This window comes from Argentina anserina, chromosome 5, assembly GCF_933775445.1.
Source record: "Argentina anserina chromosome 5, drPotAnse1.1, whole genome shotgun sequence".
In the NCBI taxonomy this organism is placed as follows: domain Eukaryota; kingdom Viridiplantae; phylum Streptophyta; class Magnoliopsida; order Rosales; family Rosaceae; genus Argentina; species Argentina anserina.
Genome location: NC_065876.1, coordinates 8,318,977 through 8,334,819, shown reverse-complemented (window position 1 = coordinate 8,334,819; position 15,843 = coordinate 8,318,977). Strand labels below are relative to the sequence as shown.

The 15,843-nt window shown below is 37.4% G+C and overlaps 2 protein-coding genes across 2 annotated transcripts; both read right to left on the bottom strand.

The window, feature by feature from the left end:
• Positions 1–2,472: 2,472 nt before the first annotated feature.
• LOC126793899 (heat stress transcription factor B-2b) lies at positions 2,473–4,774 on the bottom strand. The gene is made up of 3 exons (XM_050520530.1): positions 4,446–4,774; positions 3,860–4,199; positions 2,473–3,781 (listed from the first exon to the last, which is right to left on the bottom strand). Exons 2-3 carry the CDS (start codon positions 4,115–4,117, stop codon positions 2,993–2,995), a joined length of 1,047 nt encoding a protein of 348 aa, XP_050376487.1. The 5' UTR covers positions 4,118–4,199; positions 4,446–4,774; the 3' UTR covers positions 2,473–2,992.
• A 7,267-nt stretch (positions 4,775–12,041) lies between these two features.
• LOC126793582 (bifunctional UDP-glucose 4-epimerase and UDP-xylose 4-epimerase 1) lies at positions 12,042–14,780 on the bottom strand. The gene is made up of 9 exons (XM_050520143.1): positions 14,526–14,780; positions 14,105–14,154; positions 13,890–14,025; positions 13,519–13,620; positions 13,148–13,375; positions 12,864–12,945; positions 12,606–12,688; positions 12,433–12,524; positions 12,042–12,343 (listed from the first exon to the last, which is right to left on the bottom strand). Exons 1-9 carry the CDS (start codon positions 14,718–14,720, stop codon positions 12,253–12,255), a joined length of 1,059 nt encoding a protein of 352 aa, XP_050376100.1. The 5' UTR covers positions 14,721–14,780; the 3' UTR covers positions 12,042–12,252.
• Between the last annotated feature and the right edge of the window lie 1,063 nt (positions 14,781–15,843).

Here is a 15,843-nt window from a genome sequence, read left to right as displayed (position 1 = left end):
GTCCTCCATAATTGCGTGTTCGAATTGGACATGGCCGTGTCCCTCGCGTATTGAATTGTGTCTGAGCCGTGTCCAAATTGAGTGCGCGTGTCCGACCGTATTAGCACGTATCCGAGCGTGTCGGTGTCTGTGTCGGATACGCGATACGGCATTTTAGGAGCGTGTCCGTACATCTCAGCCTATATCATTGTCGTTTAAGAGTGACTTGTGTTGGGTCTCACTCTAATGTTTAAATGACCTAATTACCCTTCACAATGTAAAATAAGTTGTGTAACGCATGAATGTCACGTTAAGTTTCCCTATCATATGTCTTGTAGCCTTGTAGGTGATGGTTCTTGAAGAAAAAAAAATGACACGATTTTTGCTTCGTATACTAAATTTATCAGTCAAACGCCTGAAGGTAAAATTAGCCCACTTTGTCAGTCAAAGCAGGGATAAGAAAACATGAATATAATTTATAATGTACAAGGAAAAGTACATCAAATAGCAAAATAATAAATATAAACATTTTTTATGAACTAGTTTTAGAAACTTCTAGATCACTATCTACAAACACTGGCAGACCTGTATCGGCCTAGGGCTGATACACACTGATTTAATTACGTTCTCTTTTTCAATTGAACTTTTGGTTGCTAATGTGAATTTGAGGACATACTAAGAAGGTTTTGGCCCCACGAGAGCATTTAATTAAAGTTATTATACATAATTAATACGTTTAGACATATTTTACTTATAGATGACGAAAAACACGCATTTGAAATATTGTTAACATGGTCGATCAGAAGGGAAAATTAGAACAATGCCTTGTATGATGCGGAAGTAGATTTAATAGTTAGGTCTATTATATGTAGTAATACGTGTTCCATAAAGCCATGTCTATTCCTAGAGTTGTAGCGGGTAGATATGTAATGGTTTATTTGGCCTCGGACACGGACACAAACACGCTCGGACACGGACCATTAATAGGGAAAAACTAGAACACAGACACGAAGCCAATGTTCAGTGATTTGGTTTTCTCTCGCTGTCATTTTTCTATAATAAATTCTAATTAACTTCTAGCTGTTGGTGCATACTTGAAATTTATATATCACTCTTAGTAAGTTACTTCTCCATTAAATTTACACGGTGTAGACTTGTAGTTTACGAAATTAAATTACAATATTTGATATGGCGTTCTATAACGGATTTACAAGTGCAATTGCTCACAGCGATAGTATTACCAGTTTATCACACGTCAAAGATCTTTGGGTTCACTCTGTTAGATGTGACGACACCATAACATTCAAACGTATTCTACTTACCCTTTTTTCAAGGCAAATTCGGCTTCTTTTCATTTCAGCTTCTTAGCAGCAGGTGTAGTCTGTTTTCTGGTGCATCCACATCAGATTTATCCACCATATCTCTTTTAATTCGTATATCAAAGCTCAAGGTGCCGATGTTTCGGTTTGACTAATCCTCACCCAACATTGGATTGTTTTGTTCAATTCTGGTAATTTCCAAGTCCCAAACTACTCCAGATCAGATCAGATCAGATCAGATCATCAAGGCATCAATCACCATGATCTCCAGTAAATCCTTTGCAAATAAATAGATACCCTTGTACATTTGTTTATACCAAAGAACGATATCCAATCCTGTTAGTCCGTTACAGAAACCAGGACAATGATTGTTCTTCCCGCATTTTCACATATCCATAATGATAATTGATAAGGAAGCTTAACATAAGGTCCAGACACTATGCCAAGGCGACAGGTGACGGAACACAATTGAACGCCAATCAAATCTCAGGAAACACAACCAGTGGCGGATTCAGGATTGAAATGTTATCTGGGCTAATTTCAAGGATGGACATAGGATTTTATGAAGTGAACTATAACTTTAGCCGAAGGCAAAATTTTTTTTTTCAGGTTTACAACATAGAGTGTATGAAGTTCATATAATTAAAGGTTAATTAAACATGTCGTTCTACAGTAGAAGGGTAGAAGTGTAGATGAGAGCAGAGAGAACTTCGGGCGGTCGGGCATTCGGTAACGCGACGGCAGGGAGTGGTGGTGACGGGCTTCAATGATTTAAAAGAAAAATAATCGGGTAGAGGGAAGAGCTGAAGAACATAAGAAATACATTTGAGAGAGTGAGAGAGACTTCGTCCAATCAATTGGTTTAATTCTTTTTTTTAATAGAATCGTGGTGGTGACGGGCTTCAATGATTTAAAAGAAAAGTAGTCGAGTAGAGAGAAGAGCTGAAGAACAAAAGAAAGACGTATGAGAGAGAGTGAGAGAGAGTGAGAGAGACTTCTTATAATCGATTGGTTTAATTTATTTTTTTTAATAGAGGGTTGGATTTTTTTTTCTCGACTGAAATCTTACCTGGACTCCAGCCCAGTCAAACCTGAGCTGAATCCGCCCCTGTCAAGCCTGGACTGGATCCGCCCTGAACACAACTCGCATGATAAAACTACAAAACAAACCATTAAACCAACATATTGTTTTCTATTACATAAAGTCATAAACAACCAACAAGCTACATTTGAGTATTTGACCAGGTACCCTTCTAAACCCGCAAATTCATTTGACTAATTTGATAATTAAATTTCTAATCTTCAAACATAAATCAGCATCCCTAACACATATTAGTACAGTGCTGGTCAAAACTGTTGTATTTCTGCTCATAATCCAGAAACCCCTTATAAATTTTCATCATCATCATCATCATAATTAACAAAAGTGAAGGGTAAATTCCGAAACTTTGACTGGACCTTCGCATTTTTTACCTTTCAGGAGGGAGATGCTACGTTTTACTGTTTCCTTTTTTGGCGCTTCTTTCAGCCGAAAAAATGGACACAGAAACGACACCGCATTCGCAGCTTTCCAGAATGTACCAGAAAAAATTAAAGATTCTCCACACCCTTTGGCACGTGTGCGCCTCCGCTTTCGTGCGGTGAAGCTCTGACTCATTTTCAACATCACGATACAAATGTCTACCCCCCGCACATCACTTCCTCAGCTCCAGCCACGTACTCTCCTTATCGTGCTTGGAGCTCCCATCCGACGGCTCCTGCTTCACCACCTTATCACACACTTGCTTTCTACGCTCCTGATCTTCCCCCTCCTCTTCTCTCCTAACGCGCTTCACCCCGATTGCCACCCCAAACAGCTTCGGCGTCGTAATCGGCTGCGGCGGCAACGGCGTCTCCTCCTCCTGATCCTCTTCCATATCCTCCTCCTCCGCCTTGTCTCCGCCTGGACCGGCGGCGTTTTCACCCTGATGGGAAATTTTTACAGCAAGAGACGGTGGAGAAAGCCGGTTATCTTCGGCCACATCTCCGCCGCCTCTCGCCAACTGCCCCGAGGCGTAGTTGGTCATCATTGCCAGTATATTGTTACACAGCCCCCTAAGCTGAGTCAGTTCATTGCTTAGCTGCATGTTCTCTTTCCTCAACCGCTCATTCTCCTCTAATATCTCCGCCGTGGTGTTGCAGCTCCTCGTCCGCTGCAGCATCGTCACCACCGGAGTCGGCGTCGGCATCGGAACAGCCATCGGCGAAGAGTTCGACGAGATCACCTGCTCGTCCCCGGAGTTTGCCGGAGACACCGAAACCGCCGCAGTAGGCAGAGCCGCCGCTGTAACCGCCGCTGCCGCTGCCGCCGCCACCGTCGCGGCGGAATTGGACGCAGCCGGGGAAATTTTCCGGCGCTGAATATCACGGAGCAGGCCTTTCTCCCCTCTTTTGAAGCAGTCGTTAGCAAACTCCCACCGATCCGGCACAACCTTCCGAAATCCCTAAAATCCAAGCACACATTAAAGAAAATCAAATATCCGATTGAATAGACGGGATTAGAAGAATCTAGAGAGACTCACATAAGTGTTGAGCTGGCGAACAAAGCTGGAGAAGTTGTTGTGTTTGAAATACTTGGGAAGAATATCTCTGGCGAACTCGGCCGGCCGCCACACGACGAAAGTGGATCCGCCTTCGCTCCACGAAATCAACTCGTCGGCTTCCGGATCGTCCACTAGCTCATACGTTTTCGTCAGGAACGGCGTCGGTATTGTTCTCTGCGACTCCCTCCCGCCGCTGCTCGGTCCCGAGTCGCCGTTCTGGTCCGGCAAGGAAGCCATGGCCCTCTTTCGCCCCTACCTTGTCTCTCTCTCTCAGATCCACAGAGAACTTCCGCGAAGAAAATAATCAGAGTCCTTGGCTCTATTATAATCACAATCCGTATCATATTAGAATAAACAGACAAAAACAAATGGGTAACTGCATCACAATTTAATCTAGAACTAAACGTCCTATATCGATTTAATTTCAACTCCCATAGGCTGTGGATTAGGGCAGGGAATTACACAAATCGATTGAATCAGGGGAGCATGTATGGACATAGATGATAGATAAAGGTCGGAACTGAATCAAAACCAACTTGAAGGAAGAAAATTTAAAGCTGCTTACAGTGTGGGGCTGCTCCGAAAAACGCTTCACCGGCGAGTGGCGACGAGAGGCGGAGAGCCGGGAGGGAGGAGGTTTGTTGTTTCTAGAAGGTTCTGGGATGTGGAGATGGATGATAGAGGGGAAGGGGCGATACTTCGGAGAAGAGAGAGGAATCGTGAGTTCGAGAAGGAAAGAGAAAAGGCCGACGGAATTATTTTATTTTATTTTTATTTTAAGAAAAAGGGAAAAATGGATTTGGAAAAGGGCAAGGGGTGTGGGGGCCACGTGGCCTTGACAATGGTGGGTGGATAGGAATAGACGGGAAAAGGGCAAAAGTGAAAGGAAAGCGCGAGAAGAAGAAGAAGAAGAAGGGCTGAACGTGTGTGAGCCCACTCTTTCTTCTTCTAACGTCTTTTCCAGAAGGTTCTCCCCTTCCTCCAATTACATTCCTTCAATGGGTTTGAACGTGTGTGAGCCAATCCTCCATTTAAGACCTCATCTTATTCTTCACTACATTATTTCCTTGCTTGGAACAAATTATTGATGTCGAATACATGAATTTGATTCAAAGGTAATGAATTTGGACGGGTCGAACTGAAATGGAATAGAAAATAAAATCTGGTCAAATGGTTGTCTAGTGATGATAAATGTGGGGTAGACTTTTTTCATTCATACGTTTGGATCATTACTATTGATAATATTGGTATAATCGTAAAATAGCATTTCCAAAAGTTTCTCATAAAACTCTTTTTTATAGACGATGTAAACACTAAATTTCTAAAAAATCATCTATTATATTGTATAAAATTAAATACAAATGTGTATATTTAAATGAAAATCAAAGTAAATCTCATAATGTCATAATTTATATCAAAACTAGAGAATAAATGATAAATTATTACTTTTTTTGGGTATTTTTTTTATATGGAGAGTGAATTTTTGTTTGTAAGAAATAAAATTTAGATATTGTTTTCAAAATTATACAGATTTTGACAATTCTACAAATCTAGAGATCTTGTTTCTCTCTTTTCTCACTTTCTATATTATAAAGATGGTTTAGAGAAAATGTTTGAGCTAAAAATTGATGTTTTTCCTATATAATATAAATTATTTAGGTTTTAAAGGAGTTTTTGGAAATGCTCTAATTAATTTGTTTACATATATGGTTTCTAATGATTTATTGTTTTCAAAAAGATGTAGGTGTTGCTCTAATATATAAGGAACTTTTTAGTGCTACCGTAACACCACGTGGCAATGTCTAGTGGTATATCATTTCAATCACAATTTGACATGCAAGATTTAATTAGAAAAATTATATTTAAGCTATTTTGTCAAAAACTATTTTAAGTTTCACCCTAAACCCTAAACCCCAAACCCTAAACTCTAAACTCTAAACCCGAAATCCTAGTTCAAAATTATAAATACCCATGAAAGTCATTTCACAAATAATAAAAATATGTTAAATTGTAATTTTGGTGTAATAAATCCACCATTAAGGAATACCATTAGGTATTGTCACGTGGTACTACAGTAGCATATACAAAATTCTCCTAATATATCAACTTTAAATAGGTGGTGAATTCCTTAGTTTGTTAAGTGGTCGCTAACATCAGGTTAAGAAATCAGGGTAGTGTACCCAACTACCCAACACATCGCATTTTTAAAGTAAATAGAGACCCCATTAGAGCATTACTCTTTGTTAGTTGGTGTTTTTGCTGAATATTTGTTTGTACGTTCTCCTAATATTATTTGAGGTCATTCTGTCAAGAGTTCAAGTTTCACATTAATCTTATATTTGACAGTTTCATTGATGAATGGCCTGTAAAGGAAACAAACCAACTCCATGATCAACATAGGACAGCAAAACAAGGAAAGAAAAAAAACAAGTCTAAAAAACTGAAAAACAAAAACGACGACAAAAACATACATGTAGAACAAGCCAAAAGAAATTAGAAGGCAAACCCAAAATTGAGTATAGACCCAAGCCTAAAAACCAAGCTCAGGCCCATACCTAGCCTCGAAAGCCCATGCCCATATCTCGCACACCAGCCTCCCAGATTGAAGATTCCTTGTCAGCGACGAGAGCACCTCCGTATATCCTATGTATTCCTTTGGTAATTGTACCATGATCTTTGTCTATCTTGAAAACGTGATAGCAGATGGATATTCTCATTTAAAAAAAAATCTACACTTGTTGTAGTAGAGAGAAAATTAACTTCATCTTTTTCAGTCATCAAACAAATTACAGGGTATCTCCAAAAGATTAACTATTTCAAAAAAAAAATTAAAATTTGGCTAGATTTTTACTAACTTTTATCTCCAACAGAATAACTAAAATGTACATAATTTTAGTTTCAGTTAAAATATATAGCTAAATTTAGCTAGGATTGAGAGAAAAAATTATTTTTTGCTTAATTTTCTAACGTTCAATTTATAATTCAATTTGAGTTTAGGTATCTATTAAAACATAACTCATTAATAAGCTAGCTATAGTTCATTCTTACATATATTTAACTACTAAAATAACTTTTACCGTTGGAGATGCCCTAAACCAAATTATTTGGGTAAAGACTTAAATTTTCTAGCATATATGTTCAGATATGGTACATCTCTTTTAAATAAATGGTGAAAATTGTGACTTAAGCTGGACATGAGGGTTCAATGCAGAATTACCAGACTAACCTCAGCACAAACTCGTTTCATTTGTCATAACTAGTGCTTCTGGTTTAATAACAAAAGTAATTTCTGGATAACTAGCTAGTAATATTCTTTATTTGAAACTTTGAATTGACAAATATGTAGAGGATTCTACACAAAACCAGTCTAACTTAGCGGCATTTTTGTCTTTTGAAGTTTCTTGTACTCCATTGATAATTTCTCAAATGAGATCGAAACAGCTTGCGACTGGTCTTCTGTTTTTAAAGATTGCAAATACAAAATGAGTGTATAGAACCTTTTGGAAGGAGTCGAAAATCATTTATAATTTTGGTTGGTGGATTAAGCACATCCCCACAAATACAAACAAACATTGGTGCCACACAAGAAGTCAGATAACATTTTGACGGAAGAAAATCTTCTGTTCCATTTCTCCATTTTATTTGTCTCCTTCCATGTCCTTCCCTTTCTTTTCCTTTTCACTTAACTCTGTTAATTTTTAATTCAAGAATTAATTTTTAACAAATTACGAATAAATGTCAGATAACATTTTGGTTCACAAAAACTCATTTCTTAACTTGATAGAGCAAATTAGAGATAAAAATTTATAAATAAAGACCACAAAATGATAAACTGATATATGTTATATGATATTTTACGTTTTTACCCATATTTAGTCCATCATATTTGATATAATTCAAAATTCATTCTCACTACCACATGTCACATCTACATAGGTACTTGTTACTGTCGATTAAGAAGTTATATGCTATTGTCGATTAAGAAAATAACTGATACTGTCGACTAGAAATGTGTTACTGTTGACTGAGATGCTATTTACTAATGTCGACTATGAAACTAGCTGTTATTATCAAAATGGAGTTGCATACTACTGTTGAGTATGAAACTAAATGCTATTGCCGACTTGAAATGTGATATGTCGACTGGGAAAATATCTACTATTGTCGACTATGATTCTAGCTGTTACTGTCAACTGGAAAACTAGTTTCTACTATGGTTTTTGATGACTAAAATTTAAAATTTCTAAGTTATCAAAAAAATATGTAATATGATAGTTAAATGAAAGCTCATAACGTAAAGAACAACTTTATATCTTGACTCACCTCTAAATTGCCGGTAGTTTGGCTGGAAAAATTAAAATTGTCTGAAAAAAAAACTAAAAAAATAAGGAGAGATAAACTTATTAGATATAAGAATGTCATGTTGGTAAATTTGGTGAAAGTAATAATTTGGACATTTGAGCATGAATTAATTAATCAAGTTTGGGTCAACTTATTTTTGGATCTGGACTTACGTCCTAATTTATATAATAAATATAGAAGATGAGTTTTTTGTTAAGTCAAATATTAATTAATACTGCTAAATAATTTTAATAAAGTAGATAATTAAAACGTGGCAATACGACTCAAGCTTGGAAATCAGACGAGTAGCCAGAGAAGTAGATATTGGTTTGCTTTTCATTTGTCAACGTCATACGGGCAATCCTCTGTTCAATATAATTGCATTTACCGTCAAATTGGTGATTTAGAAGAAATTGGGTGTGGTTTCAAACTTCAATTCGCTTCATGAAAGATATTAGTTTGTTGTGATTGATTGTGAATAAGTTCTGGGTTCATGAGTAATTTTGAAGCTCTCTCTAGAGGCATGGACAACCTCGGCTTAGCACCCAATCTAATTAAGCTTTATATTATGAATCTTCAAATGAATCAAAGCTATAAGGTGAGACCGATCTTTCTTAAAGAGTTTACTATCGAATATCGATGGTAGATATCCAAATCTAGTGTTTTTATTTGCTAGAATAGGCGCTGCTCTATGATTCTGTTTTCCAACTTTCCGTTGCAGACTTCCCAGATTTCAGGCCTCATCATCTCTTTAATCATTCTGGGCTTCGCATATGTTTTTTTCACTTAAGAATTTGGTTTTATTTATTTAAGTTTTATTTACTTATTTACAAATATTAATAATCTTATTTGGTTGTTATAGAAGATGATGTGAAAGACACGCGTCTAAATTTAAATGAGAGAGAGGAAAGGAGAAAGATGAAATGGAACAAAAACATTTCTTCCCATTTTGCCCTCTATATAGGATAAAACTCGAGATATTTTTTTTCAGCCGAAAACATGTAGTAAAACAGAAGCACTATTCTTCTAAAAACAAAACACAGACACTATAAATAGTTTGGCAATCAACATGATTAATACTCATGGAAGTGAAATATATACGAGGTAACCGGTTCATCAATCTATTTTCCTAAGAGTCGTATGTGAAATATATAGTTATCTCATTTCTTACTTTTGGTCAAGGAAATACAGAACCAGAAATATTCTTAAACTCCTTACACTACAATCATTCAAATGTTCTAGAAAAGCAGGTTTTCCATCAAACTTTGCATAAAACCAAAGGTTGAAACTCATTGAAAATTGGCTACAGCAGTAGCCTCTAAGGATAAGACTCTCGCACAAAATGAAATACCATGGACTCTTCGATATGGCCAGGTATAAAAAAATATTGGGACATTGTCATGGGACATTGTCATTGCAAATAGACAATGGATTCTTGGAGATTGTTCAAAGGTTTTTTTTTGGCATGATAATTTCATGGGTATGTCTCTCATTAATTTTTTTTAACCTGCATGAGGGGTTATCTCATCAAATGGAGGTCAAAGTCCTTGATTATGTCCATGATGGAAGTTGGAATTTTCTCTTCCTTTTGCACTTTCACTTTCCAGCGTTATGTGCTCTTGTGAACAAAGTTTCAATCTCTATCACTACTCCCGCTGAAGACAAACTTATTTGGTCTCATTCTTCATTAGGGGAGCTCACTGCTAAAGATGCGTATAGTTTTTTAAAATCTACAACTCCTCCATTGATATGGGGTAAGATAATTTGGACAAAGTATATTCCTCCTCGCATTTCTCTATTGGCTTGGAAAGTTCTACGAGGGCGGGTTCTATCAGAAGATTGTTTACAGAGAAAAGACATATCTCTAGCTTCAATGTGTGTGCTTTGTCGCTGCCATAGAGAATCATTAGATCATATTTTTCTTCATTGTTTTTTCTCAGCAGCTACTTGGTCTATTATGCTAGGGAAGTTTGAGCTTCATGGTGTCTCGAGTTCTATTGTTGATCTTTTGAATATGGGGTTGTCGGCTAGTCGGAGTTCTCAATTACATGATCTTTGAGTTGCATGTTTTGCCTCAGCTCTTTGGTTCATTTGGCATTGTAGAAATCGAGCCCGATATAATGGTATTGAAGTTACTGTTTCTCAAGTTTGCCGTTTAATTACGGGTAATGTTGCGGCCTCTAGTAAGTTGTCTTCCATGTTTAATAATATTCAAGAGCTTTGTGTAATTAAAAGTATGGGTGCTAGTTGCAAGTCTCGCCGGGCACCTCGAGTGATTGAGCTGAACTGGTTAACCTCTCCTTTTGGTTTGATCAAAGTTAATACTGATGGAGCATGAAAAATTAGTTCTAATAAGGCAGACTATGGTGGTGTTTATAGAGACTACATAGGTACGATTTTAGTTGTTTTCTCTTCTACTTTTGATATCCCTAACTCAGTTGCTGCAGAAGTTATGGAGGTCATTATGGTTATTGAACTAGCTTGGGTTAGAGACTTGAAGTTTATATGGTTAGAGGTGGACTATTTTCTTATTATTCTTTATCTACAGTTTCATCATCTAGTTCCTTGGATACTTCGTGTGGAGTGGTCCAATTGCTTGCATCGAATCTCCCAAATGTATTTTAGATGGAGCCATATTTTTCGTGAGGGCAATCAAGCTGCTGATGCTCTTGCTAATTTCGGTACTTCTTCAGATAGTTTTACTTGGTGGGATTCAGTTCCAGATTTTCTAGTGAGTCATTGTAATAGAAATCGATTAGGAATTCCTAATTTTCGTTTTCGTTAGCTGTTTCTTAATTGGTTGAAAGATAATTGTGTTTGATATTCTTTATTCCTCTTTCTATCTTTTCTCATTTCAATAAATTTTCATAGGAGAATGTTAGTTCTCTTTACGCTTATAAAAAAAAAATATCATGGACATTTCCTTCTCATGTTGGATTATACAGACCCCACAGCTGCACTGCATCTAATTCACATGCCAACTTCTTACCTGCCCCAAATGAAAGAATGAAATCACTTTAATGGCCAGGAATATAGCAAGGGGGTATGAGTTTGCTGCCACCAAAAATGCCCAGGATAACTGCATGCCATGCTTTCTGCCTATTCTGGAAACTTGTTCTTCATCCTTTGAATTCAGAATCCACGGAGTCTACAATAGGCGACTTGAGCATACTAACATGTGACATTTCCATAACTTTCCATTCCGTGTTAAAAAATTAATCATACATATTAGCAAAATATGTATTTAGAGTAATAATAAGTACAAACATATAAATAACCCAATACCGATTGGTCTAACGACGTCAGTCTTTTTTTTGTAAGTATGAGATTCTAAATTCGACTCATAATAGAATTGTTGTAATATTTGAGTACTTTGTTAAAAAAAAAACCAGCATTCCATTAATTTTCGATAGAAGTCAGAGAACAACTATCCCCTATTTTCTCTTCCTAGAAGAAATATTTTAGTCTCCTTTGGTTAAGAAATGAATATCTACTTTACGAGAAGCCCAAGAGTTTGAGCTACTACGTTATGCGAGTTTAACGTTCTAGCATATGGCGTTCTATCTTTTTACGTTCAATCTTGCAACCACACGCTTCCAATCAAGTATCTTACTATCGTCCAACATTAACAAAATTAAATTCCTAATCTAATCCAATCTAAGATTCTTAGCTTCAACATCACATTCACACCTGAAACACATGCGAAGCCAGTCAAGCCACTCAGACTGATCACGCATGTTGCTGGTGTTTAGTTTCCACAGCCAAGAATCAAACCTGATAGAGGAGTCTATGAATGCCGATTAGAATATGCACCAACTACTGGAACCATTAAACGAAAAACGACTTGATTTTCTTTTCTATATTTGTAGAGGACTTTTATTCTCATAGTGACAATTCCTAAATTAAGGAAAATGAAAAAATTTATGTTTTTCAACATATGGAGCAGGAAACCTAGTATGCTTTATTCATTCAGGCAGTGAAGCAGGTTTGTCCTACTTCTATGTGCTGCGCATATATACACATGCAATTACTCACGGTTTGGACTGGCCAGCATAACCCCATGGATTGTTTACCACCCAGTTCCATTGGTCTCTGCACATCTCCTCCACTCCATATTTTTCCCTGAGAAACATAATAAAATTTGAAGAGTATAAAAAAATTGTACACACATCAAATTGCATCACGTATCAAAGCAGATTAACTGTACATACTTCCACCCAAGTTCCCTTCTAGCTTTCTCAGTTGACGCATAAACGGCAGTAGCATCTCCTGGCCTTCTTGGACATAGTTTGATAGGGATTTTCTGTGATAGACAGAGATACACTTCAATAATGCAGTTTCATATAGGTAGAGAGACAAAATATTAACAGAATGGACTAATCACCTTGCCAGAAGCCTTTTCAAAGGCAGCGACCATCTCAAGCACTGATGTACCTTGTCCAGTTCCAAGGTTGTAGGCGATACAACCTATTAACATATATTTTTCATTAGAATACCCAAATATCAAAGAGATTTCCTTAAACATCCCCTGTAATGTTAGATTTTTTTAGGGACAAGGCAACTCTTGAATGTTGCCCTTTCAGGTTATTGTCAGGTGACAGCAAATTCAGTCACATAAATGCTCATAGAGGGAAAAACGCACCTGTATTCTCTGTAGTAAAAAGCTTCTGAAGGGCAGCAATATGACCATCTGCTAAGTCCATCACATGAATGTAGTCTCGGATCTGGTAAGGATAAAATGGTACATAAAATGAAGCCACATTGTTTGATACAACCTAAAAATTGACGTATAACATGCTTCAAGATGTTTTATGAACGGAATGTAAACAGTATGCACGACAGTGTCATGCACATGAACTTCAAGACTAGTTGATCTAAATCAGCAATAAAACACATGATCTGATGGATTTGGGTCATTTGACATACCGCAGTACCATCCCTGGTGGGATAGTCATGACCATAAACATTAAGCTCAGGCAATCTTCCAACAGCTACTTGCTGTATGTAAGGCATGAGATTGTTTGGTATGCCTTTAGGATCTTCACCAATTTTACCACTCTCATGAGCCCCCACAGGGTTGAAATATCTCAGAAGAATAATTCCCCAATCCGGCTCTGCCCTGTGAATATCTCGAGCAATTTCCTCCAGAAAAAGCTGGAAGACAGAGTGAATCATGTGTTAGATAAGAAAGCCAGCAGCCATTTGAAAAGGGGGGGGGGGGGGCATTCCGCCTATTCCAAATCAAGCTGGCTCCGGTAGAATATATGAATTCAATATTAAAGCATACTGGTATGTACCTTGGTACGGCCATATGGATTCAGAGCTACAAGGTCAAAATCTTCAACACAAGGAATCTTTTCAGGTTGGCCATAAACAGTTGCAGATGAAGAGAAAACCATCTACACAGTGTAACCTCATAAGTTAGGAGGACCACACAATTAAGACAACACTTTGCAAAACCAATGCCACATGACACTGTTAATCAATTGCACGAACAAGATTTCAATAGCAAATATATGCTGAAAGTACACGGGTTGTTTTTAGTTCAACAAGCATCATTCAGAACAGCAGTTTTTTGCTGCTCATATACCATGCTAATATTAAGTATCAATTTCGACAGGAACATAAAAGACAGTGCAGCAAGGGAAACAGCCAAAAAATAAAATACCTTCTTGCAATTGTATTTTGCCATGATATCATAAAGATTAAGAGTGCCAATCAAATTGTTGTCGAAATAGCGGCGGGGGTGTGCCACACTCTCCCCTACAGCTTTCAAGCCAGCAAAATGGATCACAGCATCGAACCTGTACCATCAACCCAACAAACCAATCAATACCCCAACACTAGAACTTTGTTAAGTACAGTAGACAAAAAACCACTCACTTGGTCTGAGAAAACAGCTTGTCCAACTCCTCCTTATTTCTGAGATCACCCTGCACACACAAATGACACAATTAAAAGAGACAGACTTTAAATCCGAAACACAACATACGGCTTACAAGAAAATTCACATTTGAAACGCTCAAACATTTCTCAAACTAATGTTCATTAGTCAACTTGATTTCAATAAACTAAGAACAACATCAACATTCAAGAAACCGATTCAATTTATAATTTTTTTTAAAAAACTAATAAAGTCATACGCCAACTGAGGTCAATACACACTCAAAACAGTCAAACTCGAAATTCAACTAACAAACAGCAACATCAACCAGCCTCAATCACTCCAATTTAGCAATTTCAATATCCAAAAAAAAAAACAGTAAATAAAATGGATGATGATGATGAACAGAGAATACAGTACCAGATGAAACTGAAGCTTCTGAGAGAGCTTGGGGCCGACCAAGTCGCGAACCCGATGAACAGCTTCAATACAAGAATTATCAAGATTATCAAATACGACGACTCTGAAGCCCTCGTTGAGCAGCTGCACCGCCGTGTGGCTCCCGATGAACCCGGCGCCGCCGGTCACCAGAATCGTCTGCTCTATCGACCCCATCACCAAAAATTTTGATCGAGAGAGAAAATCACGGGAGTGCTGAGAGAAACTTGGGATACGAATTTTTGAGAAAAGCCACGGCCTTTTTATACTTTTTTTACACTACGGTGAGGATTGGCGCGCTGGCGGAAGCGGGAATCGTTAGACACGCGGGGGCTGGCGCGTGGGGAACACGGTCCGATGGACTTGGCGGAGGATTTGGGCCTTTGGGGTGGGACGCGTTGGACTTGAGTCGTGGAGTGACTGGAGCCTCCGAGGGAATCCTTATCTGCGTTTTCATTTTTTCTTTTTTTGTTTGTTCTGTTATGATGACGTCAGACATTTTTCTTTTTTCTGATTGTGGGGAATATTTGGTGGTGCGTTCTAGAGTCGAATGCTTATCTTCATCTTCAACTATGAGATAATTACTTATCATCGAAAAAAACTATTGAGATCATTGCTGCACTATTTTTGGGATTAAAGACAAACGCTTATCTTGAATGTTTGATTAATGAAAGAGACATTTATTGATTTTGAGACATCTCTAATTAGTCACATGAGTTTGTTACTGAGTAGGGTCATTATATTCATGTTTATGGATCATAGGAGAGTATGGGATTAGGAGATTTGTTAGAGTTGGTGGCGATTCCGAGTCCAGTTGTTTTCTATCGTGTTTAAATGTGAGTTTGTGACATATGAAAATATCTCTTATGTCAATATCGAGATACGAAAGATGACTTAAATGATTTGGCAATTTGTCATCATACATAAACCCATGTTTTGTTTAAGTTCTCTTTTTCACGTTACTTGTCTATTTTATCAAAATTTCAAACACAATTCAAATGAATTATGAAAATAAATAATTTATTAGAAAAGTGATGATAACAACATGTGTCTACGTTCCTGCTCAAACTATGAAATGGATTTCGAAGGCCATGGGGGCCTATTGTTGTCAAGTAAGACAGAGGATAGTTCTATTAAGCATTCAAGAAAGAAGATGCGATACAATTTGCACTTGGCTCTTTTGAGTTTCTTTCAGCCCCGACAATGCAAAGCACACTTTGGTACAACTATACAGGTCACCACCTATTTTGGGCCAAAACCAAGTCTGCATGATAGAATGGAAAGTACCCTCATTTTTCTG

Excerpts from the sequence above, each read along its gene's own strand:
- LOC126793899 (XM_050520530.1), bottom strand. The coding sequence starts at position 4,117 with ATGGCTTCCTTGCCGGACCAGAACGGCGACTCGGGACCGAGCAGCGGC. Across the intron at positions 3,782-3,859 it reads TTCGCCAGCTCAACACTTAT|GGATTTCGGAAGGTTGTGCC; the intron begins GTGAGTCTCTCT and ends CTTGGATTTTAG.
- LOC126793582 (XM_050520143.1), bottom strand. The coding sequence starts at position 14,720 with ATGGGGTCGATAGAGCAGACGATTCTGGTGACCGGCGGCGCCGGGTTC. Across the intron at positions 14,155-14,525 it reads AGAAGCTTCAGTTTCATCTG|GGTGATCTCAGAAATAAGGA; the intron begins GTACTGTATTCT and ends TTGTGTGTGCAG. Across the intron at positions 12,946-13,147 it reads CCACCAGGGATGGTACTGCG|ATCCGAGACTACATTCATGT; the intron begins GTATGTCAAATG and ends TATCCTTACCAG.